The 26,524-nt window shown below is 40.2% G+C and overlaps 1 protein-coding gene across 1 annotated transcript; it reads left to right on the top strand.

The window, feature by feature from the left end:
* The first annotated feature begins 295 nt into the window (after positions 1-295).
* Positions 296-22,854, top strand: SLC39A6 (solute carrier family 39 member 6). Its single transcript, XM_049619516.1, has 10 exons — positions 296-637; positions 2,484-3,218; positions 4,681-4,864; positions 6,186-6,355; positions 8,170-8,388; positions 13,798-13,903; positions 17,351-17,728; positions 18,920-19,000; positions 20,326-20,516; positions 21,643-22,854. Exons 2-10 carry the CDS (start codon positions 2,493-2,495, stop codon positions 21,793-21,795), a joined length of 2,208 nt encoding a protein of 735 aa, XP_049475473.1. The 5' UTR covers positions 296-637; positions 2,484-2,492; the 3' UTR covers positions 21,796-22,854.
* The last annotated feature ends 3,670 nt before the right edge of the window (positions 22,855-26,524 follow it).

Consider the following 26,524-nt stretch of genomic DNA (forward strand, 5'->3'; position numbering starts at 1 on the left):
GGAACGAAGACCCGCGTGGAGTAGCTCAGGGTCCTCCACAAAGACCCGGGGCTCGTGTGCCGCGAGAGCGTCAGGAACGTCCCGCTGCTCCTCACGGCCAGGCTCCCAGCAGCGGACGCAAGCTGGCCGGGGGAACTCAAGAGCGAATCTCGGGCCTCAGAGCGGCGCAGGGCCGGGGAGAGGCTGGACGAAAGGGCTCCTAACTGGTGCCGGCTCTCACAGCCTGCTCGGACCGCGCCTTCGTCTCACCCGCCCCTGCGAGCCCCGCGGCGCGGGCGAACAGGCGGACTCGTGGATCCGCCTGACGGGGACGGGGTTCCGGGCCGCACTGCGCATGCCCTGCAGTCATGGCTGGCGGAGGCGGTGGTTCGCGGCGGCGCGCTGCGCGCGGCGGTAATTAGTAATTGTCCTCCTGCTCCTGGGAGGCGAGGCGCGTGGGGCGCGGCTTCCCGGTGGCTGCGCGGCGGTACCCCAGCCCGGCCCGAGGGGCAGCCGGGCAGATGAGACCGCCGCTTCTCCGTGCCCTGTAGAGGCTTCTGAGACAGAAGCACGGACCGGTTCCGAGCCCTCCGGACCGCCCGCGGGGAACTGAACCGGCGCGCGGGGCCGGGCCGTGGGACGGCGAGGCCGCGGAGAGGTGAGTCCCGCAGGTCCGGGAGGGGACAGCGGAGAGGGGGAACCTCGCGGTCCGTGGAGGCCGGACTTCCCAGTTTCGGGTGCATAGATGGGTTTCGGAGTCCAGCGGAGGACTTTCGGAGGAAACGGTCTGTCCTGTTCATCCTATTTTCGAGGAAGGTACTGTCGTGTTTAAAAATACGAAAGCCTTTGGAAGCAGTTTTGTGCCCTTTTTTCCCGTTTTTTCCACTCTCCCCTTTTTCCAGGCCCTTGTCTTTAGGTTTTCTTTTTTCTTCAACACACGCTGACTTGTAGGGAAGAACCGGCGGCCGGTCCTTGACCGCCCTAAGTAAGCATCCTCCCGGGAGAAAGGCATGGAGCTGCCCTCTGAGCCACCCGTTTGTGTTTGTCCCCACCCACTCTGGTCCTTGACTTTCTCTTCTGCGAATGATTTGTTAATCTTTATCCTTTGCATAGTAACTGAATTCCCAAAACTTCAGGCCCGGAAAATTGTTCTTTGAGGAGTCTAGCCCTGTAAGGTGCTAGCCCTCCTAGCACCAGCTTTTCCTGGTGCAGGAGACGGCTGAAAGTGGTAGAACTAAGTTACCCCGTCCTTGCTCTCTAGCTCTAGAACCGACCTCCACCTCTTTGGCTGAAGGCAGGTGAATTTAGTCACAGTCACCATCCATCATTGGTGCTGGACATCTGCTGGGTCCTGAGATATCCGTTCTTCTGCCTATCTAGACTATACCTTCCCTTGTTTAACTGAGTTCTGCTTTTCAAGCCTCGATTTTTTTTTTTTAATAAAATGGGATTTTTTTTTTAAGATTTTTTTTTTAAGATTTAAATCTCTACACCCAACGTGGGGCTCAAACCTACAACCCTGAAATCAAGAGCCACTGAGCCACCCAGGCGCCCCAAGGCTCAACTTGATTCTTTTCCTGGAGGTTAGGCCTTTGGTTCCAAATACTATTGTGTGAATGAGTGATGATAGTCCATGATAAAATTTTTACTGTTTTATAGGAACATAACGATTTTTTTAATGAAGTTTAATTAGAGGTGACACACCTGTTGGGATGAGCACTGGGTGTTGTATGGAAACCAATTTGACAATAAATTTCATATTAAAAAAAAATTAGAGGTGACATTTTGCAGTTATTCAAGAGAATGAGATCAGTCTATATGTACCAACACTGAAAGGTTGTCATTTGTTGAGTGGGGAAAAAGGATCCGATTTGTGTCATTAAAGGACACATCTACTTGACTATGGATAGAAAATATCCTAAGAGATATACAAGAAACTGGCAAAATGGGTTGCCTCTGAGGAGTGGGATTGGGAGAGAGAAGACTTAAATTGATTTGTATACAGTTAAGAAAAGTTATAAATGTGAATTCTGAGATTACCGTTTCTACTTTTTTTTTTTCCGATGTTAAAAGATTGTTTTATGAAAAAGAAAAAAAAAGATTGTTTTATGAAATAATAATGATGGTGGAGATAATTGGGTTTTGTTTCATTTTGAATCATTGTTCTTACCATAACAAATTACCAGTATGGCTGCAACCACATGAATCTCTCCAGTTTCTGCATTACTTGTTGCTTTCTCAGTGCTAATTATGGTCCCTTAGCACTCAATTGTTCTCCAGTTGTTTCATGTATATTAAAGGGTAGGGCCTAGAATTCTTTGTATTTTTGTATATTTCCTATATATATATAGTTCTTTATATTTTCACTGTATGTAGCATTACACTAACCATACTAAATGATACTCTGTAAACCTTGATTGTTCAGTATCAATTTTCAGCATGAAATTTCTTAATTCAAATTGTTTTAAAAGTGAAAGCAAGAATTTTTTTTCTGTTTTCTCTAGGAAGGTGCAATGGCGAGGAATTTGTCTGTAATCTTGATTCTGACCCTCACCCTGTCAGTCACAAATCCCCTCCACGAACTAGAACCGGCAACTGCTTTCCCTCAGACCACTGAGAAAATTATTACAAATTGGGAATCTGGCATTAACATTGACTTGGCAGTCACCACACGGCGACATCATCTACAGCAGCTTTTCCATCGCTATGGAGAAAATAATTCCTTGTCAGTTGAAGGATTCAGGAAATTGCTTCAGAATATAGGCATAGATAAGATTAAAAAAATCCATATACACCATGACCACGACCATCACTCTGACCATGATCACCATTCTCACCGTAATCATGCTCCTTCCAATAAAAATAATCGGAAAGCTCTTTGCCCAGACCATGAGCCTGATAATTCGGGTAAAGATCCCAGAAACAGCCAGGGAAAAGGATCTCACCGATCAGAACATGCTAACGGTAGAAGGAATGTTTTAATCAAGGATGGTGTTACGGCTAGTGAAGTGACCTCCACTATGTATAACACTGTCTCTGAAGGAACTCACTTTCTAGAGACAATAGACACTCCAAAACCTGGAAAACTTTTCCCCAAAGATGTGAGCAGTTCTACTCCACCCAGTATCACAGAAAAAGGCCGGATGAGCCAGCTGGCCAGTAGGAAAACAAATGAATCTGTGAGTGAGCCCAGAAAAGGCTTTATGTATTCCAGAAACACAAATGAAAATACTCAAGAGGTAAGATGACTGCTTTTCATTATGCCTGCTTGTTTGTCCCATCATTGCCATTCTATCTTTAGTTGTAAGGAGTATAAAGTAAAAATAAAATGATGAATTACTGAAAAGGGAATGTCTGCTTTCTCATCCAGGCATTTGGTCCAAAAGTCCTGATCTCTACTGTGTTATAAACATTCCTGATACAAAACTTGGGGGATAGTTTTTTGGTAATGATGGTGCTGGCAGCTAAAACTATTTTCTAATAGAATTGAAAATGAATGTGGAAGGCAGTTATCAGTTATTTTTGGAGTAAATACCTTTAAAAGGTGGATTTTGTTCATGAAAAGTAGAAAATGGGAGTTCACAAAAGCAGCAGTTAGAATCCATGTTTTAGGGAAAAGTGTGGCTGAAGACACAAAAGAAGGCAAGAAGAATAGTGTTACCTTTTTGGAAGAGGTATCTCTGTGGCTTGTGGAGTCCTAGCTACCAAGAACCATGTGGTGGACAAATTAAAAGTCTGGGCAGTGAGGTTCTGAATTCATGTATTTTTCTTAGACTAGACTTCCAGACTGTGCACAGTTTTCCTTGGCTGAGAGAGGTCAAGAACAAGGAATTAGTTGGTACACATTAATGAGCAAAACTTAAAGAGTACTTCATTCAAATCACCATATGACTGTACCAATTCCAGAATAATCTTAATGGTCATTCCCATAGCAACACCAGTAATAAAGTTTGTCCTGAGTAGTATTTGCCAAGAACTGTGGGAAGTTAAAGTAACTTTACAGAAGATGAGAAACAGGTGCCACTGCCAATTTTGTGTATGTGTGAGAAGGGGCGTTCAGATTACCTAGAGGGGATTCTCTTCAAACTGAGCTTGTCGTCTAATTACGTTGTTGAAACAGCTGCCTGCTGGTACAGGTTTGTTTTATTAACCAGCCTTGCCCTCCACAAGAGTAATTGGCATAATTTAATCTCTCGTTCTTGTAGAGCTTTTGCCAGGGAGATAGAACTGAGCTAAGTTTTGCAAGTACAGTCATTGCTGGAAGAGTGACATGTTTTGGACTTGTTTAGGCCAGGTAGGGTAGCGTTAGTACTAAATCAACATATTTCTCAATCTCTAATGAGCTCCCATCTCAAAATTAAAGCTCATTTCCTTAATAGGTTTATACAATGAGTTAACAGGCTTGTGAATGTCCATTTATCCTGAAGGTTATTCCACTCAGGGCTTTCTCTCTAGATGATTTAAACTGCTTCTCCCAAGAAGTAGGCAGAAGAAGTGGGACACCACCATTGTCACACAGTATCACCAAGAAGCTTGAGGCAAGTTCCAAAGTACTCAAAACAACAGTTGATGCTAATGGGTTGACTTGAAAAAATAAGGAAATAGCTTCAGTGTGGAAAGGGTGTTGTATCATCAGACAATTTTTTTGGATTGTCTAATGGGAATGCTTTCTGGTGATTTTCACTGCTTTGTTTCCCACAGTGTTTCAATGCGTCCAAGTTACTCATGTCTCATGGCATGGGCATCCAGGTTCTGCTGAATGCAACAGAGTTCAACTATCTCTGCCCAGCCATCATCAATCAAATTGACGCTAGATCGTGTCTAATTCATACAACGAGTGAAAAGAAAGCTGAAATCCCTCCAAAGACCTATTCTTTACAAATAGGTAGGGTAGCCTTTCTTATGTAAAGAAAATTTCAAGTAGGTATATTTATGTTGTCCTTTTCTCTATATTGACATGAATCCATTCATTTTTCAGCCTAATCTTAATTGTTCTCTGCCCTGAGTGTGAACAAAGCAAGTTGGTTAGCCTTGCCTTAAAAACAAAAATATACTGTAAGTGAGGACATCCCACAGGGCCATCCAAAATTTGGGCTTTTTCTATGTTGTCACACTGTTTCAGAAGGTCAGAGTTAATATCTGCTGTTTAGGAGCCTAATGGTATGTTCTTATTAATAAATTAATAAACTAGGATAAGTTCTGCTCTACTGTAGACCTGTGTTGCTCAAAAAGTATGGTGAATAGTTGCTTTGTTCACTGAAGAAATTATTGAATTCCTGGTTTCCTTCTCTTTCATCCTTTCTTTTTTTTTTTTTTTTTTTTTTTTTTTTTTTTAACTCTTCTCCCTTTCATAATTTAGCTGTATGGGAGTCGAAAAGCTCAGTTCCCAAATGATGTAGAAATCATCGTTGGTAGCAGTATTCTGCCCTCTTTTCACCCCCATCTGAAAGAACTTTCCACTAGACTTACATTCTTTACCGGGAGGGTTCAGTCAGATTGTTGATTTGAGCCAGCAGCAGGTTTCTTGGTTATTGCTCTATTACCACAGCCCTCTTCCACTGAGTTTGTATTTCTTTAGCTTAAGAAATACAACTTGGGGCGGGGTGGGGCGTGGGGGGCGGTGAGGTGGCGCCCGGGTGGCTCAGTTGAGTGTCTGCCTTCAGCTTGGATCATGATCTCACAGTTCATGAGTTCAAACCCCACATCAGGCTCTCTGCTGTCAGTACAGAGCCTGCTTCAGATCCTCTGTCCTCCTCTCTCTCTGCCCCTGCCTCCCTCTTTCTCTCTCTTCAAAAATAAATGGATAAACTTCAAAAAAAAAAAAAAAAGAAGAAGATTAAGAAATGCAACTTGGGGGTGCCTGGTGGCTTAGTTGGTTAAGCATCCAAATCAAATCAATTTCAGCTTATGTCATGATCTCAAGGTTTGTGATATCGAGCCCCACGTCTCATTGGGCTCTTCACTGACAGCGTGGAGCCTGCTTGGAAATTCATTCATTGTCTCTCTCTCTCTCTCTCTCTCCCCCCCCACCCCGCCCCCCCTCCCCACCCTCTCCACCCCACCCCCCCGCCCCGTCTCACCCTCTCCCCCACCCCTGCTTGTGTGCATGCGTGCTCTCTCTCTCTCTCTCAAAATAAATAACTTTTAAAAAACTCTTAAAGCTTAACAATTATGTAATTTTCCTTTTGCTGTGTTTTATTTGACAGCCTGGGTTGGTGGCTTTATAGCCATTTCCATCATCAGTTTCCTGTCCTTGCTGGGCGTTATCTTAGTGCCTCTCATGAATCGGGTGTTTTTCAAGTTTCTCCTAAGTTTCCTTGTGGCACTGGCTGTCGGGACATTGAGTGGTGATGCTTTTTTACACCTCCTCCCACATGTGAGTACAGTCACTTGTCTTATTAGTATATTTTATTCAACATTGAAAAAATGCAAGAACTTTTGGTTTGTACTAGAATTCTTTGTGTTGGTATATATAAAAGGTTAGAGATTTGGTTTAGAAGAGTTGATTTTAAAATACATTTGCTGGAGGGGCGCCTGGGTGGCTCAGTCGGTAGAGCATCTGACTTGGGCTCAGGTCATCATCTTGCAGTTCACGAGTTCAATCCCCACATCGGGCTCTGTGCTGACAGCTCAGAGCCTGGAGCCTGCTTTCGATTCTGTGTCTCCCTCTCTCTCTGCCCCTCCCCTGCTCATGCTCTGTCCCTCTCTGTCTTTTAAAGTAAAATAAAACATTGAATAAATAAATAAAATATATTTGTGGCAGTGCCTGGCTGGCTCAGTCAGAAGAACATGCAACTCTTGATATCAGGGTTGTGAGTTCAAGACCCATTTTGGTTGTAGAAATTACTTAAATAAAACTTAAAAAAAAATTTTTTTAGGGGTGCCTGGGTGATTCAGTCAGTTAAGCATCTGACTTTGGCTCAGGTCATGATCTCATGGTTTGTGAGTTTGAGCCCCATGTCAGCTCTGTGCCGACAGCTCAGAGTCTGAAGCCTGCTTCAGATTCTGTGTCTCCTTCTCTGCCCCTCCACAACTCACGCTCTATCTCTTTCAAAAATGAATAAACATTTTAAAAAATGTTAAAAAAATTTTTTTAATAAAATTAAAAAAAAAACTGGTAACTGAAAGCTGCATTTTTGTTCTAGATCTGCATATATGTTCATGGTTTGTTTTTTGCTTTTTTTCTTTAAGGGACTTTATTAAATAAAGAATTTAACTTTTTGGACCCAGTTAATAGAAGGAGACAGATTCTGCTCAGATATCATTACTGTGATAGATTGCAACATGAATTATCTGCTTACATTAGTGTATTTGCCACAGAAATATAAACTGATTCTCTGTGTACTCAAGAAACGAATTTTCCTTGAGAGTTGAATTTATGAGATTCACACTCATTGACACAAGTAAATTCTTAAATTATGTAAAGTTTATTTGATAGCTCCATTAAATACTTAAAATAATCGGATCTCGTCCTTTAAATTTTCCTCAGAGGTTCATAGGTAAGCAGGGAAAAAAATCATTCCTAGAGTACTACATATATTTTGCTGTGATAAGTTCCCCGGGCCCCAGAAGGCACTTGTTCAGGAATACCTGCTACACCAAGCAGCTGATGCCTAGGGTGCCCCGTGCCCCGCCCCCCATTTTGTCTCGGCTGGTGTGCTCCACACTCAGTTGCCTGACGCGCAGTGGTGGTAGTTCCTACCGCACCCAGCTGCGGACTGCTGGGGCCACACACCTGGATCTCAGGTACCTGCCAGGGCCCGTGATACACACGGGGCTTCTTGTAACCACAGTGACAGGACTAGTGTGGGCTTTTTCAGTTTGGAGTGTAGACAGTAAACACTGTATGTCTGTTAAATCTGGCAGTTCCCTGCTATTTGTGGCCCTGGTCACTTGTCAAACATTGAAAATACCCGTTACCTATGTGAGAGTTATTAAGGAAGGTATCTGTCTTCACACTAAACAAATGCAGTCTGTTAAGTGCCTTAGCACATGGTACATTAAGATCTAAATTGCTAGCTGACTGCGGGTCATTTTATTTTCATGTATTGAACTTCCCTCTGAGCTCTGAAGTATCCCATTACTTGACTAATTCTGAATGTTTTCGTATTTGACCTTATTATCTTGGCCAGTTTTTCTGACACGTGTGAAACTAATGAATTTATAAAACACACATTGTTTTCCCTTTAGTCTCACGCAAGTCACCAGCACAGTCACAGCCATGAAGAACCAGCAATGGAAGCAAAGAGAGGGCCACTTTTCAGTCATCTGTCTTCTGAAAACATAGAAGGAAGTACCTATTTTGATTCCACGTGGAAGGGTCTGACAGCTCTGGGTGGCTTGTATTTCATGTTTCTCGTCGAACATGTGCTCACATTGATCAAGCAATTTAAAGATAAGAAGAAAAAGGTAAGAAAAAGTACTGTGTACTTACTATACATCAGACATTTATTTGAGTAGTACTCTAACTAGACTGTTAGCTGAGCTTGTCCAGGGGGTGTGATCTTCATTTGAGAGGAGTTCAGTACCCTGAGGTAATTTTTGTTCCCAGAGGCATTCATATTATTGATAGCCTGGGAGTTCTCTATTTTCAGTGTTCCTTTCAAACTCAGGCGAGGGTAAGAACTGCAAAGGATGAACATCTGTGTAAATGACCAAACAAGACACAAGCAGAGCCTTAAAGCCTTAAAGGTCAGAAGCATCACGATTATGGCCTTTATAGTGGCAATGCTTTCACGGGGATATATACCCAAGTTCATTGATTTATATACTTTAAATATGCACAGTTTTCAGTGTCAATCATACCTGTCAGTAAAGGTTTGCTTGTGTTTTTTTAAAGAAGCATTATGGATACACTGTTGGTATTTATTGGTAGTTGGCGTTAACTGCTTGATTAACTTTATTCACCCAGTAGCTGAATATTCTGTTGCATTTAAGAGGGTTTGTGGGGGCGCCTGGGTGGCTCAGTTGGTTGGGCGTCCGACTTCGGCTCAGGTCATGATCTCGTGGTCCATGAGTTCGAGTCCCGCGTCGGGCTCTGTGCTGACAGCTCGGAGCCTGGACCCTGCTTTGGATTCTGTGTCTCCCTCTCTCTCTGCTCCTCTTCCGTTCATGCTCTGTCTCTCTCTGTCTCAAAAATAAATAAACATTTAAAAAAAAAAAAAAAGAGGGTTTGTGACTTTCAAAGTCTTGTCCTTTGCAAATTGACACCAGAAAGTAGTATGAAGGCAAACAGTAAGCTCCTTATCTCTGGTAAAAACACCCAATGTGTCGCCTGTGGTTATCTGCCACCTCTCGTCTGATGTGACCAGGCAAGTCAGTCAAAAGACTGTCTTTATGGAAACTTGTAAAAATGGCACATACACATCTTAGATGTCTTAATTAATATAAAACATTCATACATTCATATTCTGGTCATTTGACGTTGACCAAGATTTTGAGTTGGAGTTCCATATGATCATTGTTTTCCTATAGCCATGTGACTTCACCCACAGTCTCCAATTTCAGTTTCTCTCAAGTTGAGCAAGAGGTTATACGTTAGCAAAGCTATTCGAAGGTAGAGTTTAGGTTTTGTAAATTTTTAAAGTTTTATGCAGTGGTTACTTTACATAACTTGATAGTCTTTTTTTTTTTTTTTTTTTAGCACCTTGCCTTTGAATCTTTCAAAAGCACTCGACTTAAGTTTTCACAGATATACCTATTCTCACCATCATTTCACAATTTGAGCTGTACATAATTTAATTGTGCAATTACAATAACAAGTATAACTGGCATGCAGAGGTTTGAAAACGAACATAGTTGTTCTTGCTGAATACAGAGCTCCCTGTGGGAAACAAGTGCGTGTATGACCAGGAGAGTGCCTCGTTCATCCTGTGACTATTTGCCCCGATAGATTTGACATCCACTAAAATCTCAAGCTACAAATTTTGAGCCTTCTCCTTGCTGGACCTAAATTTAGTGGAAAGAAAGGAAATAAGAATAGCTTGTTCATTCTTCATCCAGGAGTCCTCTTCCACGTTCCCATCGTCCCACGCACTTCCCTGGGACTAATTTGAGGATATATCCTACTTGTTTACATTCTCTGGAATTCTTTCCTTAGAAAAACAAATGATCCTTTTTAGTTTTCTTTTGGAAGAGGTGGGGTTTAGAGGTCTGTTTGTATTGTTGTCTCCCTGGTTCAAATGCCATCATTTCTTTAACATTCTAATTTCAGTTTAGCTTTCAAATTTACCTAAAGATAGCTTTTCTTTAATCTGGTACTCTTTAATATGAGACTCTTAAGAAGTAGGTTCTCTCTTATTTAATAGAGAACAATTATTTTTAAACTCCAGGTTATAATTCAATGAGTTGTGAAATCAGTCTTCTGTCATCACCAATGTTTTTAAATTATTTTTATGTTTATTCATCTTAGAAAAAGCACAAGTGGGGAAGGATCAGAGAGAAGGAGAGACAGAATCCCAAGCAGGCTTGGCACCATCAGAGCAGAGCCCGATGTGGGGTTCAAACCCACAAACCATGAGATCATGACCTGAGCCAAGATCAGGAGTTGGACACTTAACTGTCTGAGCCACCCAGGCGCCCCATGACCAATGTTTTTAAATGCAGCAGTGATATTACGATGTATTATGTCTTTTACTATGTACACATTACTTTGGCTTGTAGTCAAAGAAGCTTGATGATATCTTTTCTAAAATAGTTTCTACTGGAATATAAACTGTTAAGACCCAGGACCTCTGCCACATACCCAATGCCTAGAATGCCATCTGGCACATAATAGATACTTAACAAATATTTGTTGAATGTATAAGAAACATTAAATAAAAACTCTCCATTATATGGTGAGTGTTGAGAGCTTCTTCAGCCCCATAACAGGACATTTTACCTAGCATTTTCCTTAAGACATCCATTCTGTACTCTGGACGATTCCATATATCATACTATGTATGTCAATCTGAAATCTCTATATGCAGACTAGGTTACATCTCATACTTTATAGATAGTTGGGCCTTTATAATAAGTTCAACCTCAAAACCTTTTTTCTTCCAGTGAAGGTTATTGCTCACTCTAGGAACCTGAAAGTCATCTCTAACATCTCCCTTATCCTCATATCCAAGCTAGTTTTATTAAATACATCCACAGTCTTTCAGTTTCTCTCCCTCTTCTTTGCTATCATGCTGGTCTAAACCATGCTTATCTCCTACCTAGGTGTTAGCAGTCACTTCCTAACTGGACTGTCTACATTATTTTATTGTTTTCTTCTCCCAGTCCAGAACAGAGCAGGCAAAGTGATTTGTTTAAATGGAAAATCTGGTGAAGTTGTAACCACCACTGAAAATCCTTCCAGTGACTTGTTGATACTTTCAGGACAGAGTCCACACTTTTAACTTGATTTGCATTGTTTAGGTCTCTTTCTGCCACCCAGCCTCCTCTCTAGCCCCGTCTCTGACCTACTAAGCCCCAACCACCTTATGTTGCTTTCATTTGTGGGGTGGGGTGGGGCTGGCCCCTTCCTGTTGTGGAGCCCTCCCACCTGCTTTTTTCCCTGCCTGGAATACATCCACCTCTGCACCTCCGCAGCCACCCCACCCCCCACAAACTCCTGCTTTCTTTAGGTCTTGGTATAAGTATCACTTTCTCAAGGAAGCCTGTCCTGGAACTTAGTTGCGTCTTGTTATACACTCTCATAGCACTATGTGTTTTTCCTTTATAAAACATATCAAAAATAGCAATTGAAGAATTGTTTAATCATTGTATCTGTGCAGTCTCCCTTCCTGTGGGTGATAAGCTCCATGAAAACGGAGACCAGGCATATCTTGTTTTATGCTTTATTGCCAGCACTTAGCATAGGGAACGTTATGGGTCCCCAATACTTATAGAATGAAAGAATTGGTTAAACTGTAGGTTCTAGGGTGAGTCATTGCCCAATAAGAAAGCATTAACTGAAGTGATATAAAATATCCTGAATTCATTTCTTGTCACAAATATTGAAGTACTTTCTCTGTTTAAGGCATTAAGCCAGGGGTAGGTATAAAGATATGTCTGTGGAGACTCCTGGGTAGCTCAGTCTAAGCATCTGACTCTTGATTTCAGCTCAGATCATGATTTCAGCATTCTTGAGATCAAGCCCCGTGTCCAGCTCTGTGCTGACAGGGCAGAACCTGCTTGGATTGTCTCTCTCTCTCTCTCTCTCTCTCTCTCTCTCTGTCTCTGTCAAAATAATCATTAAAAAAAAAAAAAGATGTGGGGGCCTGGGTGGTTCAGTCGGTTAAGCATCCAACTTCAGCTTATGATGCTGACAGCTCTGAGCCTGGAGTCTCGGATTCTGTGTCTCCCCCTGTTGCCAACCCCCATCTCAAAATTAAATAAGATGTTAAAAAAAAAAAAAATGGGAGCACCTGGGTGGCTCAGTTGGTTGAGCGTCCGACTTTGGCTCAGGTCATGATCTCACGGTTCGTGGGTTCGGGCCCCGTGTCGGGCTCTGTGCTGACAGCTCAGGGCCTGGAGCCTGCTTCAGATTCTGTGTCTCCCTCTCTCTCTGCTCCTCCCCTGCTCACACTCTGTCTCTCTCTCTCAAAAATAAATAAAGATTTAAAAAAAAATTTTTTTAAAGATGTGTCTATGTGCTTGCCTTTAAAAATGTACAGATATTTTATATGCTGTCACCAGAATGAAATCTCAGATCCAGTAGTAATTAAGTCATATTCAAAAGTACTGCAAATAAGAAATCTATTATTTGTGTGACAGTTTTGAATACTGAATATTGACAGATGTTGAATGTCATTTTGAATATTACCTTCTACATGAGTAAATCATACATAGGCACCAATGTTCAAATGGTGACCATTATGCTTGGGCTCAGAGGTAAGGATAATATCTCAAGCATGGTATTGAGGTGGTTAAAAAACCTAATGATAAGTTTAAGGCTAACCAGTAGAGATTTGTTGAAAAAAAAGCTGGGGGCGCCTGGGTGGCTCAGTTGGTTGAGTGTCAGACTTCGGCTCAGGTCATGATCTCACAGTTTGTTAGTTCGAACCCCGCGTCAGGCTCTGTGCTGACAGCTCAGAGCCTGGAGCCTGCTACTTGTTCTGTGTTTCCCTCTCTCTCTGCTCCTCCCCTGCTCACATGTTGTCTCTCTCTCTCAAAAATAAATAAAGATTAAAAAAAATTTTTTTAAATAAAAAAAGAAAGCTTGTTAATGGTGTTTTATTACAAGAAAAGTATTTTAGTTTTAATAGGAAATACTTAATCAGTGTTACAGTATAGTTTCAGGTTATAAAAAGTATAGGAAATATGTGGTTTCAGTGTCCAAAAGAGGAATGGAGAGAGAATCAAGTAATTGGTTAGCAGCTCACTAAATGCTGGAGAAAATGTCTCTAGTTGATTCCAAATTGATAACCTGGGGCAGAGTTCAATTTTAATGTGTGTATGAATCATCTGGGCATCTAGTTAAAATCCCTATGCTGATTCATTAGGTCTGGGGTGTGGCCCAAGATTGTTCATTTCTAACAGGCTCCCAGAGCACACTTAAAAGTAGATGACATGGGGGACATTGAGAAAGATGACTATGTGATTTTGCAACATTTCCTATTATTGGAACTTTGACACTTCACCTTTCTGAGCAGTTATTATGTCTAGAACACACTACTAGGTGCTGTATAAGTTAACTATAGGCCCTGCCTGCCTTTGGATGACTTTTATTCCAGTAAAGTTCGTTTACTGTGTTGTCTTTTTCTGAATCTTTTGGTTAACTGTTTGTTTACAGTTGTACACCTAAGCAAGTCAACTGTTTTAAAGTATGGCTTTCCCTTGCCATTTTAGAATCAGAAAAAACCTGAAAATGATGATGATCTGGAGATTAAGAAGCAGCTGTCCAAGTATGAATCTCAACTTTCAACAAATGAGGAGAAAGTAGATGCAGACGATCGTAAGTCTTAACACATCTGAGGGCTGGAGGTAGTTGATTGCTCCGTGATTTACAGGCAGTTTAGACTATCTGGAAGAAAGGGGACTATGTCCCTTTTTAAATGTTTTCTTTTTTACTTTTGAAATATCTTATACCTTTTCTTCTTAATTGTAAGTTGTTTATATTATATTTATTTTTCCAGAGGTAAATTCAGACATACAGAGAAGTTTCAAGAATAATACAAAGAATTTCTGTATCTCTTTCATATATTCCCCAGTTATTTTACCTACATTTATCATTCTATTTCTCTGTGAGTACACATATACAATTTTTTGCTAAACCACTTGAAAGTAAGTTACAGATGAGATGTCTGTGTATCCCCAAATGCTCAGTATGTGTTTTTTTTTTTAAGAAAAAGGGCACTGTGTTCTATAGTTACTGAAATCAGGAAATTAATGCTGATACTATGCCATTATCTAGTCTCTGTAGATATCACTCAAGGTTTTCCAGTTGTCTTAATGACTCCTTTATATTCTCCCTCCACCCAAAGAAAAAATTGGTCCAGCGTATAATCCAGAATCAAATGTTGCGTCTAGTTGTCCCCGACTTGGGGTTTCTCTCTCTTTTTTTTTTTATGATTAATTGATCATTTTGGGCAGGAATACCACAACGTGATATTGTATCCTTTTCAGTGACATGATGTGCCACCTAACATGATGCTCCACTGTAAAGTTCCTATTTTTCCTGTAACTTGACTATTAGCTTGGCATTTCTTGTTAGACAGATTGAGTTAATAAATTTTTAAACCAGGCTCCTTGCCATGAACTCTCTCTCATTGTTCATTGTGTCCAGTTTCACTGGCCGCCTTTTCATTCTGTGAGCACACCAGGTTTATCTCGGAGCCTTGCATTCGCTGTTGTTTCTTCTTGAAAGCCTCTTATCAGATCTTCACACAAATTCCTTCTCCCATCATTTGGGGGTCAGAGGCCTTCCTTGATCACCAAAAGACAAAGGTTTCCCGGTCACTGTCCTTCACATTAACCTTTTCTATTTTTTTCCATGCTTTCTGGTGCCTTAAATGACCTTATTTATACATGTGTTTCCTTATCAAATATGGCTGTCACCCCACAAGAACGTAACTTCCTTGAAGGTAGAGACCTTGTCATGCTCCATTCCATCCCCAGTGCCCAGCAGGGTACTGGCCAGTGTAGGTGCTCACTACATAGTTGCCAGCTGACAAAGGAGAAAAAACTACTTTTTTGCTACTGCCTACTTGTAAGGTTTCCTGTCCACCCTTTGTTTTTTCACATGTTTTTTTCTCTAAAGAGTAAGTGAAATGTTCTTGCTCTTTTTCTTGTGTCTCTTCCCTCTTCAGCCTTTTTAATGGAGTCCAGTGAAATATGTAACATTGAGCAGAAATAGCTGCCCTAGGATTGGACCACAGGGTCAGAATGTTCCCAAGAAAAGTGTCATCAGTGGACAAGACAAAGGGAAAAAAACAAAACTTTATTGTTGCAGTTTAATTTACTTCTCTTTGCACAATAAATGGTCCTTGGTGATAATTGTATTTCAAATACACTACTTGTTTTTCCTTGAACTTTGCCCTCAAAACAGAAGAAGTTGGATGATAGGATTAAGCATGTTTTTTATTTCCAAATTTCAGTATTTTTCTTACATGTTTTTCTAAAGTATGTGGTGCTTTTATAATCAGGAAAACAGTCATCTTTCAAAAATATAAGGAGGCAGATATTACACTGTATGTTCACTAACTGGAATTTAAATAAAAACTTGAAAAAGAAAAAACAAACGTAAGAAGGCAGAAGAAATCAAGGAAGAATCTGAGCGGTTGTTATTGAAGGCTAAAGTTTAAAATCCATTCTTAATCTGTGAGACCATTTAATTTCTTAAAATTCAATAAAACCTGTTGATGTTTGTATTTTCTTCTTTCCTTCTTTTTCTTTCTTTCTGTCTGTCTTTCTTTCTTTCTTTCTTTCTTTCTTAATTTACATCCAAGTTAGTTAGCATATATTGCAATTATGATTTCAGGAGTAGAATCCCGTGATTCATCCCCTACAAAGAACACCCAGTGCTCATTCCAACAAGTGTCTCCCTTAATGCCCCTTACCCATTAGCCCATCTCCCCTCCCACGACCCCTCCAGCAAACCTCAGTTCTCTGTATTTAAGTCTCTTCTGTTTGTCCCCTCCCTGTTTTTGTTATTTTTGCTTCCCTTCCCTTATGTTCATCTGTTTTGTATCTTAAATTCCACATATGAGTGAAGTCCTATGATATTTGTCTTTTTCTGACTGGCTCATTTCACTTAGCATAATATCCTCTAATTCCATCCACGTAGTTGCAAATGGAAAGATTTCATTCTTTTTTGCCAAGTGATATTCTATTGTGTGTATGTGTGTGTGTGTATATATATATATATGTGTATATATATATACACACACACCACACTTTCTTTATGCATTCATCTGTCGATGGACGTTTGGGCTCTTTCCATACTTCGGCTATTGTTGATAGTGCTGCTACAAACATTGGGGTGCATGTGCCCCTTGAAAACAGCACACCTGTATTGTTTGGATAAATACCTAGTAGTGCAATTGCTGGGTTGTAGGGTAGTTCTATTTTTAATTTTTTGAGGAACCTCCATACTGTTTTCCAGAGTGACTGCACCAGTTTGCATTCCCACCTACAGTGCAAAAGACATCCTCTTTCTCTGCATCCTCGCCAACATCTATTGTTGCCTGAGTTGTTAATGTTAGCTATTCTGACAGGTGTAAGGTGGTATCTCAGTGTGGTTTTGATTTGTATTTCCCTGATGATGAGTGATGTTGAGCATTTATTCATATGTCAGTTGGCCATCTGGATGTCTTCTTTGGAGAAGTGTCTATTTATGTCTTTTGCCCATTTCTTCACTGGATTATTTGTTTTTTGGCTGTTGAGTTTGATAAGTTCTCTATAGATTGTGGATACTAACCTTTCATCTGATATGTTATTTGCAAATATTTTCTCCCATTCCTTAGGTTGCCTTTTAGTTTTGTTGTTTGTTTCCTTCACTGGCTGTGCAGAAGCTTTTATCTTGATAAGGTCCCAATAGTTACTTTTTGCTTTTGTTTCCCTTGCCTCTGGAGATGTGTTGAGTAAGAAGTTGCTGCAGCCAAGGTCAAAGAGGTTTCTGCCTGCTTCCTCCTCGAGGATTTTGATGGCTTCCTGTCTTACGTTTAGGTCCTTCATCCATTTTGAGTTTATTTTTGTGTATGGGATAAGAAAGTGGTCCAGGCTCATTTTTCTGCATGTCGCTGTGAAGCCTGATGATGTTTTTCATAAGCATCACTCTGTTTAGTACTTGCCATGCTCTAAGATCTTTTTGGACTTTGTCAGTGGGACTGTTTGAAATGTATCCAGGCACATTAACAAAGTTTTCTGACTCTTTCCCAATGTCCTTTGTGTTTATACCTAGGACCTGAAGGCTATTTACGAGCAGACTCACAGGAGCCTTCCCACTTTGATTCTCAACAGCCAGCAATCTTGGAAGAAGAAGAGGTCATGATAGCTCATGCTCATCCGCAAGAAGTCTATAATGAATATGTACCCCGAGGGTGCAAGAATAAATGCCATTCGCATTTCCATGATACCCTCGGCCAATCAGACGATCTCATTCACCACCATCATGACTATCATCATATCCTCCACCACCACCACCACCAAAACCACCACCCCCACAGCCACAGTCAGCGCTACTCTCGGGAGGAGCTGAAAGACGCCGGCATCGCCACATTGGCCTGGATGGTGATAATGGGCGACGGCCTGCACAATTTCAGCGATGGCCTGGCAATTGGTATACATCTACATAGTTGCTTGTTGTTTGACTCTGAAAATGTCACATTAAACTACAATTTTAACAAAGAATAGGTTGATTTTGATAAGGCTATTAACTTCTAAGATTATCAAAATGTTATTTCTTCTGTAGCTACTTCGACAACGAAGTTCTCAATAAATATTAGGTAAGGTTAAGTGCTACAACTGCCTACCCCATTACCTAACTTGTAACTATCAACAGTTGTTTTAATTTGCAGTCTTAAGATCAAGATCTAATGTGTACAGAGCATGTGTTTTGTTTTTGTTTTTGTTTACATTTAAGTTCCCTTATCTATAAAATAGTATTAAGGGAAGAGAATTTTCATCATCTTTTATACCAAAATCATCTTGGCATATCTGATAAGTTCAGTTACGAATCTCTATCCAAAAAACTAGTTTTTGCTGTTAAATTGTTGTATCACAATCAAGAGATAATAGAATACTTATGAGTTTTAGTAACTTGATGCTGGAAGGAGCAATGGAAATAATTACCGGTTAGGCAGCTGAGGCCTGGCAAAGCGAACCACCTGCCCCAGGAGGTAGTGCTGTTGTGCAGCCGGGCAGATGCGCCCAGGCCTTGGCCCCCTGGAAGCCTGGTGCTCTCCCTCCGGTATGTACTGTGCACAGCATGAGCAGCAAAGGAGGACGTGCAGGTGCTCAGTCACCCTGTATAAGCAGTCAGTTATATATGGTGTTAGCTTTTAAAATGGGAGGAGCCATTTGTTCTAGACTGTCCTTGGTAGACAATGAAAGAATGAATGTAAACAAGTCTAATTACATAGTGAATTCTTCTGAGGCCAGCGAAACATATTTGTACTCCTGACTGCTGTGTTTTCTTTTAAACCTTTTAAATCAGTTTATTTTTTACATAAATGCTTTATGTGGTTGCAGTTACTTCCCGGGTCTGTGGGAAGATCCTCTAATCACTCTGAGGCATAGTGGAACTTTCCCTTCTCTCTCGTACCTGCTTATGCTCCACTGGGAAATGTAAACCTAATGGAATGTAATCTAACATTACTTATAAAGGAGATACGGAGTGCAGCTGGGAAAGTTCTGTTTATTTACGACCAGAATATGGTTCACATCTTTTACCTTGTTTTTTAAGCTGGTAAGTTGTTTTTAAAAACACCCGCAATATAATGTAGCCAAACTTTCTCTGATTTTTACCCAGGGGCTGCTTTTACTGAAGGTTTATCAAGTGGTTTAAGTACTTCTGTTGCTGTGTTTTGTCACGAGTTGCCGCATGAATTAGGTAAGAGAACCACATAAATGGCATTTTCCAGGGTTATGAAGTATCCTAGTATTGCTGGGTTTTGCTATTGAGAGTTCCAGCAAACTTCTTTGTAACTTTCATGCCTTCTTAGAAGTCTGCTAACCTGTCTAGCTTGCTTTTCTTACTGAGTACAAGTTTGTTTCCAGCCAGAACTCTGACCCTATAAGTATAATTACACAATTGTCCGTGTGGGGTTGCCAGAGAGAAACCTGGGTCTCCTCCCTTGTCCTCTTTCCCTACCACATATCTTCTTACACCAGCATGCTGGTGACATCAGTGATCATTATCTTCATACGTACAATATGAATAAGACCACAGGAATAAGAGTCATCTTCTGTTAACAGAGATAAGTTGGCAAAGAGACTTGTTACAGCTGAAGAAAAGGGAAGTTGATGAATTATGTTTTGAATATTTTTTTCTTCTGTCACCAGGACTTAAAACCTTCCCAGAGTTGTTCTGGATCCCAGTTCATGTCCTTGTTTTTCTTTTTACAGACACATATGTGCACACACCTGTGATGCCATTTTCACTTTTGCTCCTTGGCATGTGTTCTCCCATTCACAAGGCCTCCCATCTGCCTACTCAATGTTTATGATCCTCAACATCTGGTTTATGTTCCACATTCTAGATCCTTCATGCTTCATTAAGCCTCTCTCAGCTATTCCTATCTTAATTTGTCTCTTTTTCTCCTTTTATAACTAGAACATTAGACTCTTTAGCTCTTAATTATAAATTGCCTTTATCATATGCTAATCATTTCCTCTGTTCTCCACTCTCCTCTTCTTGATGGCCAGTTACAAGCTTGTTGAAGACAGTGCAAGACCACAAATAGTAGGTTTGTGGTATTTATCATTCATCGACAAAGTGAAAGCCATAACAAAAACCAGAAAAAAATAATTTAGGGGTCCTGGGTGGCCTAGTTGGTTGAGCATCTGACTCTTGATTTCAGCTCAGGTCATGATCTCAGTTTGTGAATTTGAGCCCACATCAGGCTCTGTGCTGATAGTGTGGAGCCTGCTTGGGATTCTCTCTCTTTCCCTCTCTGCCCTCTCTCTCTCTCAAAATAAATAAATAAATAAATAAACAAGCAAACAAACAATCACAAACTTAAAAACCAAAATCTTAATTTATAGAGCTGTTAGGTGATTTACACTAACACTGTTACCCCTGGGTAATTCTCAAGTTTGCTGCTTTTTCTTTTCCCCTCAAAAAAATTAGAGAATTTTGTAAATTGGGAAATCTGTTGGGTTTGTGTCTTAAAAGTGATTTTTCATTACTTTGTCCCTTTTTGTTTTCTATGAAAGGTGACTTTGCTGTTTTACTAAAGGCTGGCATGACTGTTAAGCAGGCTGTTCTTTATAATGCTCTGTCAGCCATGCTGGCATATCTTGGAATGGCAACGGGAATCTTCATTGGTCATTATGCTGAAAATGTTTCTATGTGGATATTTGCACTTACTGCTGGCTTATTCATGTATGTTGCTCTGGTTGATATGGTAAGTTTTTAAGAAGTTTAATTATAGTGTTGATTAATGATAAAATAGAGAAAATGCTCAGTGAAACCTTATTTTTATAAAGGCTTTAGATTAAGGGGCATCTGGCTGGCTGAGTAGAGCATGTGACTCTTGACCTCAGGGTTGTGAGTTCAAGCCCCACATTGGGGATAGAGCTAACTTTTTAAATAAATAAATAATAAAAAGGCTTTATATTAAATGCAGTAGTGATAAGGGAGTCTATACTTTAGTAAGGTAACAGAAAATACAGGCTCTTTAGAGTTTATCCTTTTGGATTATTGATCACAAGCACATTTATCCTAATGTGTATCAGGATACACAGAAATATCTACCCCTTTCTGATGTGTCTTCTTGAAGGTAGAATCTCAGTAATCAGGTATTGAATTGTGTATAGATTTGTAGGAAACCCAGCACATGTCACATTTTGTTGGCATGCTGTGTATACTTGAAACTGTTCATAAGTTTCTTACTAATGGACAAAGGAGTTACTTTTTTTTTTTGTCACCAAAATCCACACAATAGTCCCAGCTAATCTGATTGCCGAACTTCTATATAATGTAAGAGTTCCAGATCTCTGAACTTAGGTGAGCTATATGTCATGTTCAGTTCAGCTATACACAGTAACTGAAGCAGCATAATCAGTATAGCTCTTAATCTTATAGCGGAGCAAACTGGACCAATAAAGATTGTGGCTTGTTGAGCATACTGTGAATAATCATTATTAATTAAACTGCTGGGAGGGGTGCGTGGGTGGCTCAGTTGATTAAGTGTCTGACTCTTGATTTCGGCTCAGATCATGATCTCGTGGTTCGTGAGATCAAGCCCTACATTGGGTTCTGCGCTGACGGTGCACGCGCTCCGAATGCACGCACTCTCTCTCAAATAAACAAGCATAAAAAAAGATAAACTGCTGGGAAATGCTGTGTGGCAGTATTAGCTAGAGTCAACGTGTCCTGTTTTAAGATCCTGTTTTAAGGAGTTGACTCAGTATATCCAGCTACGTATACAACTAATATTACCGTATACTATATACTATATACTATTCTGTAATAAAAACAAACTTGTGGTTCTGAAAACTTAAATGTTGCCCTTTTTTTTTTTCTTTAAGGTACCTGAGATGCTGCACAATGATGCTAGTGACCATGGATGTAGCCGCTGGGGATATTTCTTTTTACAGAATGCTGGAATACTTTTGGGTTTTGGAATTATGTTGCTTATTTCCATATTTGAACATAAAATTGTGTTTCGTATAAATTTCTAATTAGGGTGTAAATTCTAGAGTAGCTTAAAAAATATAGCTGTCTGTAGTTTGAATAGGTCATAGGGAAATGAGAGTTCTTACGCTGTGATACGCAGACTTTACGGTTAGTGGATTTTGTGTGTTTTTTTTAATTGAATATTTCCATTTGTTGTGCTTTATAAGGTCAGTTTTGGTGGTAACATAAAGGTACGTTTTAATATTTAAGTTATTCTATTTTGGGAATATGAGCTGTATGTGCAATTTACCAGTTTTACCAGTTTATTGTATAAACAAGAGATTTGGCATGACATATTCTGTATATTTCAGGAAAAATGTCTTGAATCCTTTTTCTAGAACTAATCTAACACAGCAAGCCCCGTGCTGGATGTCAGGCCTCTGAAGAACTGCTGGTGTTGAGGAACAAGGACGCACACAAAGCCTAAGATACCAATAAAGCTTGTACTGAATTTAAGCTAAGAAATAAAAAGAAGAATCTGTAAGAATAAAGAAGACACAGATGTCTTACCCAAAAAAGTCACAAAACTAGTTATAAAAGAGCAGGAAAATTTTGAATTAAAAAAAAGCAGTATTAGTATAGAGTACACATGCATAAACATTTTTGTCAGAGTAAAATAAACCACAGTGAGCACTTTTTACTAATTTAGTTGTACATTTAACTTTGTATAATAGAGAAGTCTAAGTATATTTAATGAGCCCAAGCATATATAGCTTAACCAAGAAATTGGAATCTTAAAATATTTGTATGGAGATATACCGGATGAGTACGAGTAAGTTTATGTATGGTCAGAAAACTTGGCTGTTGAGTGTTCTGGTTATCTGGTTTGCCAGATGTCAGTATATTAGAACTTTGAGATAGGTAAAGACCTGAAAACCATTCTGAGTGTAATTTGACTTCTTGGATTCAGAAAGTACTTTGGTATCTTTCAGTGCTTCAGTGTTGTCACTTTGAGCAATTATCATGTTTATATGTAGTACTTTAGACATACTAGGGCTGTCTGTGGCATTCTCTAGATGTTGCTTTTCTACAAAATAAATCCCCCATGTCGGCTTGGTATCAGATACCTGATTTTCTTTTCTCTCTTTTACCGTCGTAACCATTTGTAAGTATATAGTTCATTAAAGTATATTCACCCTGCTGTGCAGTGGGTCTCCAGAGCTTTTTCATCTTGCAGAACTGGATCTCTACACCCATTAAATAACAACTCCTCATTTCCTCCTTTCGCAGCCCCTGGTAACCACCATTTTACTTTCATCTCTATGAATTTGAGATGTCTAATTTTAAGTACAATCCAGATTATAGTATACTTATCAACTCATTTATATTATTAGGTGGCCTTAACTCCGTTTGAAAATCTTTTCCACAAAGACAATGATCCACAATCTGTTCCAAGCTGCCCCTAGTTTTTCTTTTATAACAACCAGGGCCTTAAGCCCGAGAAGCATTGATACCCTACGTTCTAGAGAATCAGAAGAAAATTGGACAAAACCCGATGGCCTACTGAGAGTCAATTGGGCTATCATTTCTATTCCCCAAACCAAGTGACAGGGATGGATATGGGTAACCAGAGAATGACTTGGATTTAGGGTGCCTCAAAGCATGACATGAGGTGTCTCCTCTAGTTCAATGATTACTGTGCTTGAGACTTCTGCCCACAGACCTACCTTACTGCTACTACTAAATCACTGCAAGATGAGGAAGTTCTGGAAGAGCTGAAAATGTTCCTTGAGTTTGGGGAACACAGACTTCATAGACTCTGAAGGTGGAAGGTGTGCAGGACCAGCCCACAAAACAATGAACTGGAAATAATTCCTACTCCAGGTTAAACTCCTTAGTAGATATGTGGAAGATTTAAGTAGTTTCCATGGCTCCATATGGGGGAGAATGGAGATGAGAAGAAAATGTAGGGGGGCGCCTGGGTGGCTCAGTCGGTTGAGTGTCCAACTTGAGCTCAGGCAATGATCTCACGGTTTGTGAGTTTGAGCCCCACGCCGGGCTGTGTGCTGACAGCTCATAGAGCCTGCTTTGGATTCTGTCTCCCCTCTCTCTGCCTCTCCCATGCTCATGCTCTATCTCCCTCTGTCTCTCAATAATGAATAAATGTTAAAAAAAAAAAAATGTAGGAGCTGTAGAATATGAAACAAGCTGATCAGGCAGGGAGTGGGGGAAGGGTAGGGAAAACTTAAAAGACTGATAGAAAAAGGCACAAGTAATACCTTGAATGAAAAATGCATAGAGTAGATCATGTATACTTGAAAACTTTATGGATTAATTTTCTGGAAAATGGCCACTCAAGAAAAAAATAGAAAGTCAATTACTGTTAAAATAATCCTGTCAAAACTCCCGCCTTCCTCCTCCCAGACAAGGCATTGTTTGCTGTGAATTTTCCCAAAACTTCAAGCAGCACATAAATCCCTAGGTTATTTATTTAAATAGCTTCTGGGATTAGAAAAAAAGAATGTTCACCATGTTAATTGAGGGTAGTGTAAGCTTGAAATAAAACCGTGCTGGGAAAGGCAGTCTACCTGGTACCCTAAGACTCTCTACATTCTTGCTAGCTAGGTCAAGAATGGAGGACCCTGACCACTCTTTGCTTGGGTCATTTCTCAGTGAACAACATTGAAGGATGAGGTCAGAGACAAAGATCAGGCTTGTATATGAGGTGAATTCCCCAGGTTCAGCTGCTACACAGATTTATACCATGTACAACATCCACTGGAGACCTTTCACTTTGCTACTGTAGGATCTGGGGTCAAGAAGTACCGATGCAAATGCTTGCTGTGCTGTGAGCAGTCAAATCCTTTGTGTCCCGGAAGTCTCATGTCTTCAGCCATTATCCCTGAAATATCTCAGGCTTGCTTGCAGCTCCTAAATTGGATAAAATCTCAGGCCCTCACAAAACTATAGGATTGTGTAGAGAAAGAAAAAAATGGATATAGGTACAAGAATCCTTTTTTTTTTTTAATATGAAATTTATTGTCAAATTGGCTTCCATACAGCACCCAGCGCTCATCCCAACATGTGCCCTCCTCAATACCCATCGCCCACTCTCCTCTCCTTCCCACACCCCATCAACTCTGTTTGTTTTCAGTTTTTAAGAGTCTCTTATGTTTTGGCTCCCTCCCTCTCTAACCTTTTCTTTTTTTCCTTCCCCTCCCCCATGGTCTTCTGTTAAGTTTCTCAGGACCCACATAGGAGTGAAAATATATGGTATCTTTCTCTGTATGACTTATTTCACTTAGCATAACACTCTCCAGTTCCATCCATGTTGCTACAAAAGGCCATATTTCATTCTTTCTCATTGCCACGTAGTACTCCATTGTGTATATAAACCACAATTTCTTTATCCATTCATCAGTTGATGGACATTTAGGCTCTTTCCATAATTTGGCTATTGTTGAGAGTGCTGCTATAAACATTGGGGTACAAGTGCCCCTATGCATCAGTACTCCTGTATCCCTTGGGTAAATTTCTAGCAGTACTATTGCTGGGTCATAGGGTAGATCTATTTTTTAATTTTTTGAGGAACCTCCACACGGTTTTCCAGAGCAGCTGCACCAGTTTGCATTCCCACCAACAGTGCAAGAGGGTTGCCGTTTCTCCACATCCTCTCCAGCATCTATAGTCTCCTGATTTGTTCATTTTAGCCACTCTGGTGTGAGATGGTATCTGAGTGTGGTTTTGATTTGTATTTCCCTGATAAGAGACATTGAGCATCTTTTCTGTGCCTGTTGGCCACCTGGATGTCTTCTTTAGAGAAGTGTCTATTCATGTTTTCTGTCCATTTCTTTACTGGATTATTTGTTTTTCAGGTGTGGAGTTTGGAGAGTTCTTTATAGATTTTGGATACTAGCGCTTTGTCCAATATGTCATTTGCAAATATCTTTTCCCATTCCGTTGGTTGCCTTTTAGTTTTGTTGATTGTTCCTTTGCAGTGCAGAAGATTTTTATCTTAATGAGGTCCCAATAGTTCATTTTTGCTTTTAATTCCCTTGCCTTTGGGGATGTGTCAAGTGAGAAATTGCTGCAGCTGAGGTCAGGGAGGTTTTTTTCCTGCTTTCTCCTCTAGGGTTTTGATGGTTTCCTGTCTCACATTCAGGTCCTTTATCCATTTTGAGTTTATTTTTGTGAATGGTGTAAGAAAGTGGTCTAGTTTCAATCTTATGCATGTTGCTGTCCAGTTCTCCCAGCACCATTTGTTAAAGAGACTGTCTTTTTTCCATTGGATATTCTTTCCTGCTTTGTCAAAGATTATGTTGGCCATACTTTTGTGGGTCCAATTCTGGAGTCTCTATTCCATTGGTCTATGTGTCTGTTTTTGTGCCAATACCATGCTGTCTTGATGATTACAGCTTTGTAGTAGAGGCTAAAGTCTGGGATTGTGATGCCTCCCGCTTTGGTCTTCTTCTTCAAAATTACTTTGGCTATTCAGGGTTTTTTGTGGTTCCATACAAATTTTAGGATTGCTTGTTCTAGCTTTGAGAAGAATGCTAGTGCAATTTTGATTGGGATTGCATTGAATGTATAGTTTTGGGTAGTATTGACATTTTAACAATATTTATTCTTCCAATCCGTGAGCACAGAATGTTTTTCCATTTCTTTATATCTTCTTCAATTTCCTTCATAAGTTTTCTATAGTTTTCAGCATACAGATCTTTTACATCTTTGGTTAGGTTTATTCCTAGGTATTTTATGATTCTTGGTGCAATTGTGAATGGGATCAGTTTCTTT

Source organism: Panthera uncia (genome assembly GCF_023721935.1).
Source record: "Panthera uncia isolate 11264 chromosome D3 unlocalized genomic scaffold, Puncia_PCG_1.0 HiC_scaffold_8, whole genome shotgun sequence".
Lineage (NCBI taxonomy): Eukaryota > Metazoa > Chordata > Mammalia > Carnivora > Felidae > Panthera > Panthera uncia.

Coding starts and splice junctions, on each gene's coding strand:
- SLC39A6 (XM_049619516.1), top strand. CDS start 2,493: ATGGCGAGGAATTTGTCTGTAATCTTGATTCTGACCCTCACCCTGTCA. Junction 8,389..13,797: donor TTAAAGATAAGAAGAAAAAG/GTAAGAAAAAGT, acceptor TTGCCATTTTAG/AATCAGAAAAAACCTGAAAA. Junction 17,729..18,919: donor CAGCGATGGCCTGGCAATTG/GTATACATCTAC, acceptor ATTTTTACCCAG/GGGCTGCTTTTACTGAAGGT.